The sequence below is a fragment of the Gopherus evgoodei genome, chromosome 9 (assembly GCF_007399415.2).
Source record: "Gopherus evgoodei ecotype Sinaloan lineage chromosome 9, rGopEvg1_v1.p, whole genome shotgun sequence".
In the NCBI taxonomy this organism is placed as follows: domain Eukaryota; kingdom Metazoa; phylum Chordata; order Testudines; family Testudinidae; genus Gopherus; species Gopherus evgoodei.
In genome coordinates this window covers 5,298,298-5,303,553 of record NC_044330.1, presented here as the reverse complement: position 1 = coordinate 5,303,553, position 5,256 = coordinate 5,298,298, and the positions used below count along the sequence as shown (strand labels likewise).

The window sequence follows — 5,256 nt, the reverse complement described above, 5'->3', positions numbered from 1 at the left end:
TTGTTTAATTCGGGGGATACATTTAAACTAAGCCTCTATTCTAGGTGTCTTTAAAATGTTTTCATGCAGCTTGCAAGTATTTCATTTGTTGCGCTGTATCTTTTAATTTCTCTTTAACTTCTGCATTTTTGTGTAGTTCCCTTTTCTGTAATTAAATGCTACTGTGTTGGGTATTTTCCCCACCGGAGGGACATTAAAGTTAGTTATATTATGGTCACTATGACCAAATGGTCCAGCTATATTCACCTCTTGGACCAGTTCCTGTGCTCCACTTAGGACTAAATCAAGAATTGCCTCTCCTGTTGTGGGTTCCAGAACCAGCTGCTCCAAGAAGCAGTCATTTAAGGTGTCAAGAAAGCAGCTTCCAATCAGCCAGCAATTTTAAAAGAATCAGCTGCTATAGGAATGTGTTTTGTCTTTTCCCCAAGGGTGCAATTTGTCCTCAGAGGTGCAGGAGGACTAATATTCAGTCTTGAATCAGGAACTGGCTTGTGCCTCAAGATTTCACAAACCATCAAGGCTAGAGGGGGAAAAAGACTTTATCTCACTGGAGATGCACCCCAATCTCCTTTCCATTTAAAGAAGTCACTTCTTCCTACTCCTGGCATATCATGAAATAGTGACCCCGTACCTCCATCCAGGCCTTCGAGATACAGAAAAGCAACTGTAACTCGTGTCAAAGGGGTCTGCTATTTACTAAGGCATTTTCTCTTCTTTTGAGGCTTAGGTTCAGCAGTTTAGCTTTATAGAGATGCAAAAACTAACACGAGTTAACGCCTCCCGCCAACTCTCCGAAAATATTGCAAAAAAATAGTGTTTATTTAACAGTGTTGCATAACTAAATTGCATCCTAGTGTGGCAGAAAGGTTTCACTGGTGCTTATTTGCGATGCCCTGTGTGTAACTCAGCCATGCAGCTTGCTACTCACCAGTGAAGCCAGGGCTTATTGTTACAATGCAGGGTTTCAATTTTCAAAGTAGTCACGGGGTTTAAACACACATTCCCGGACAGGTGTCCAAATCCCCTAGGCTGCTTTGAAATGTCAACCGATATGTTTTGCAGTGCGAAATTCAACTCACGCTCCGTTCTGGAAGATAGCTACCTGTCTCTGTCCGCCACGTAGAGAGTAAAGCAAAAGACCCATTGTTTGAAGGGCTGTGTTGTAGCAGGGTTTTGCTGTACCGTGGCTGCCCTCCGCGGGAGGGAATGAGAACGGGAAAGCCGATCTCAAAGAGGCGACTTTGTGTGTTTATTTTTTATTTTTTCAGTAAACCAACAACTCTAAGCGGCACCGTTTGAAACTTAAACTTTATTGCGACAACGAACTAAAACTGGTACATGTGGGAGGACTGCAGAGCGCCTGTCGGAAAGAACTGGTCAGAAATCACAACGCAGGTACAATCGAACGGAAAGTTTTATTAAAACAAGTGGCAATCAACGCAATTATTTCGGTGGTTGTTTAAATTTCACCATAACCGTGGATGGTCTATTTACAGTCTTCGGCTCCTGTCGTGAAGGTCTTGCTCGGGATGGGGGGAACAGGGGCGGCGGCCGGCTCCCAAAGCTAACAGGATGTGAATGTTTTCCAGAAGAAATTCTTGCAGCCGGCTTTGCGTTCTCGGGGCGCCAAGGCGGGGTTGGGGTTAGCCGATCGCTCCAACTCCAGTCTCACTTCATCCTGCTCTGCGCCTCGGGACAGGTCCTCGGGCTCCAGGGCTTCATTTTCCGGCTGGTTGGGTTCTGAGAGCAATTCTGCCAAAAAGTACTTCGCCAGTTCCTGGGGTGGGGAGGGAGACAGAGAGACCGTGAAAAGCTGGGCGCAGCTCGGTTATCTGCCTAGCGGCATTTCTGCCACCCCCAGAGCATCACAGAGTGCAAGGCCCATCTCTGCAAAGCCAGCTCCAACCCACCTGGGCAGCTGCAAAGGTTTATATGTCAACCCAGCCCGAGCTAGGAGAGCTTCAACCCAGCGCCCCGCAGCAGAGACACCCAGTGTAGAGCAGGGGCGTGTTCCACGGGTACAGAAGTTTGAAAAGAACCCCCACCCCCATTCTCCATGAATTCTCCTCTAATCCATCAAAGCCCCGGGACGGGCTGGGCTTCCTCTGCTTTGTAACCTCGCAATTTGGGATGGGAGGGATGCTTAGAACAGCGCTGGTCAAAGCCGGCGGATTTCAAACACAGCGATGATCTGTCAAGTCTCTCTCCAGACACGCATAGAAAGCGGTGGATCGAGGGAGATGCACCCGGAGACACCTGGTCCTCGTGGGACCTACCCGCTAGCTCGTTGTTCCCTGGAAGCTAACACACAAATCCAGCCTCTACAGCCCCCCCTGTGCGCCTTGGCTAGCTGGAGTCCGCCTGGAACCCCCGAGCGGAGCTGGAAGCTTTGGCAAGGGGGCTGGTTTCAGCACCCTGGAGAAATCCCACCACCGCCTGGGAGCGACCCCTTCCCCCTGGTTTCTCCCTAGCACCCTGGAGAGTTCTCCCCTGTTCTGGCTGGAGGCTTTATCGCTTTCTTGACAGGGCCACATTAGCCCCGCGTTCCTTTTATACGCCTAATGGGAACGCTAGCCCAGAGTTGCCCCATGCAACTGTTCCGAAACAGCCTCGGAACTGTTCCTTCGGTACGACGCTGGCCCATCCGCTCCCAGGGCTGCGACCCATCTGGCGGGAGCTCTGGGCACAGCTGGATGGATTGTCCCCCCTCCGCGCTAGATTCCGTCGCAGAGCTCCGTTTGGAAAGTGCAGGCGGGCGCATGTTGACCCCCCCGCGCTCCTGCTGGCTGGTTTCGTGTGAAAGGAGCCCTGGAAAACCCTCCCCTGCGGGGCCCGTGAAGCTCGCTTCCGTGCAGGTGAGCTGCACCTCTGCACGGGTCTGCTGCCCCCGAGAAACTCGCCCCGCCACGGCAGCAGCCAAAGCCAACGCGCTGCAGAGCCATGCCCGACCCGGCCGGGAGAGAACTTGGTACCAAACGGCAAACGGCCCCGGGCTGCCGGCAGCTCGCTCGGATCCCTGCGGCTCACTCCGGGAGAAGGTGCGGGAGGGACTTACCTGTTTGCCCGCTGCCGCAGCCAGTGACTTCTGCAGGAACTGCCGGAGTCTCGGGTCCGAGGGCGCCGCGGAGACGCTGCTCACCGCCAAGGCCACGGAGAGCAGGGCTAGGGCGCACTGGAGACGGCAGGACAGCATCTTTCCGATCTGCGCCAGCAAGTCAGACAACGAACGGGGGCCGGGGTGCCGCTCGGTGCCTCCACTTCTCAGGCAGTGGCTGCTTCTGGGATCTCCTCCGCGCCCGACCCCCTTTTTAAACCCAGCTCCTGACGTCAAGGCGGAGGCGCCCCCCTCGCCAAATGTAACCACCACTTTTACGCACCATTAGGCGCGCAGATCAATCACCCCAGGTGCTGGCGCTGACACGAGGCGAAGGGGGGGTTTACTAATCCCAGAGGGCAGACGCGCTTCCTTCCCTCTGCCAAACTGGTTCGGAGCGTCCCTCGTTGTACCGGGGGCTGGGGCGGGGGAAGGTGGAGGGGGGGGGCTTTCCCAAGGAACAGCTGCGTCTCCAAAGTAACTCTGGGGGAAGATCCATGGGGGAGGGGAGGCTCTCTTGATTCCTTCTCGGGGGCTCGCTAATGCTCTTTGGGAAGTTTCATTAATCCATTGGGAAGACTCAGGGAGGGAGAACTAGCAAACTTACTGAGACGCTCCATGCGTCCGTTCCATTTTAGAGGCGAAGTTGTGTCTGGAGTCAGGCCCCGCGCTGGTGTGGCTTTTGAACATCCAGCCGATGGCTTGTTTTCACAGTCGCTTGGCCCATGAATCAACCCAGCGCATCTCACAGGCTCATTCTCACTGAACTTGTCAAAGGTTTTTTCTCTGTGCTCCCTATTGGATTGTTGGACCACCTTGTCAGGGGTCCTGGAACAATTTAGTGTGTGTGTGTGCGTGTGCTGGGGTGGGAGGGTTCAGAGAGCCTAGGAACCAAATTGTAAACCCTGTGTGTAACGGAAACCACTTCAAGCCAGAGGCTGCGGCAGCCCCTCTCCTTCCAGCACCGGTGCATCTGGCTACTTAACGCAAACGAGCTCCATGAGACGCGAAAGCCCTGCTGCAAAAGAAGGCTCTTTTGAGCAGAACGGCGCTCATATGAAAAGGAGATGAATTTAAAAGTAAAATATCGCACATATACAGTGTAACTCTCAAACCTCTCCACTCACACCGCCTCTGTCTGCCTGTCAGTCTGGCTATTCGTTTGTGCCACATTTCAGGTGCCTCTTTTTTTTCCCAAAAGGCGCTACGCTTATTTCCACCTTTTAAAACCTACCTTCAATTAATCTGTTCAGCCCCGAAGGTGCTATGAAATATTAGACCCAATTGCAACTAGCTGAGGGAGAAAACTTGGTGAAACCAACAGCACCAGTTTGTTTGAAAAGGCTATTCATCCCCAGGGAAATGGTTTTGTCCCTGAGCTTGATGGCTGTATGATAGGAAGGGTCTTCATAATGCCTTGTATTCGCCATTGTAAAATCGGGGCAGATTTCACCTCTGGGAGCTGCAGCTGTTTTCAGCAGTGAACCGGAGCACGCTTAGAGGAAATACACCGATTTGTTCAGATTTCTCTTTAACGGGCTGAACAGAAGCAAAAGTTCGCTTTTGTTGTTACAATTGTGCCCACCCACAGAGCCCACGGGGTGTGAAATATTCACCCCGATTCTCATAGTGTAAAGAACTGTACCAGGCTGCAATGATTTGGGGTCTTTGTTATGAGGAAACTGCCCCAAATGTGACACATCCCAGGAGACAAGGCTCGGCTTGCTCCGCGTTAGAGGACGAACTAGGCAAAGAAGGAATTGGGGTTTAAATTCCTTTTATTGGCATCAGGTTCCCTAGAGCGACTGGGCGTTCCCCACCTTTGCAGCCTCTGGCTCTCTCCTGGTTCAATGAGCCCTCTCGGCCATGACATTAGTCCTCCCCCCATCGATGTTTCATTAGTGGGTTTCACCAGCCCTGTTCCGTTCCTTTCGAGATCCTTCTGTCTCGCTGTAACATACGTCGATTGGTACGTGCGTTTCCCTTCCTGGACTTCCAGTACCGCGCAGACTTGGGTCTGTGTATTTATATCTGCTTCGGGACCGGGCTTGGATTTGCATCTTTAATTAAACACGTTGAGATCAGCCTTCAGCAGCCCGTCGGATGCACCGCTTTCCCCAGCGCTACACGAATCGGCGCGGGGTATATACCCAGTGGATGTT

The 5,256-nt window shown here is 52.5% G+C and overlaps 1 protein-coding gene across 1 annotated transcript; it reads right to left on the bottom strand.

Moving 5' to 3' along the window:
- Positions 1-1,289: 1,289 nt before the first annotated feature.
- On the bottom strand, positions 1,290-3,287 carry SST (somatostatin). Its single transcript, XM_030575784.1, has 2 exons — positions 3,056-3,287; positions 1,290-1,777 (listed from the first exon to the last, which is right to left on the bottom strand). The coding sequence occupies exons 1-2, from the start codon at positions 3,191-3,193 to the stop codon at positions 1,565-1,567; spliced, it is 351 nt and encodes a 116-aa protein (XP_030431644.1). The 5' UTR covers positions 3,194-3,287; the 3' UTR covers positions 1,290-1,564.
- Positions 3,288-5,256: the final 1,969 nt, after the last annotated feature.

What these genes read in the sequence shown, in the direction of transcription:
- SST (XM_030575784.1), bottom strand. Translation starts at nt 3,193, where the DNA reads ATGCTGTCCTGCCGTCTCCAGTGCGCCCTAGCCCTGCTCTCCGTGGCC. An exon ending in CTGCGGCAGCGGGCAAACAG is followed by an intron (nt 1,778 to 3,055) that starts GTAAGTCCCTCC and finishes TCCCCACCCCAG; the next exon opens with GAACTGGCGAAGTACTTTTT.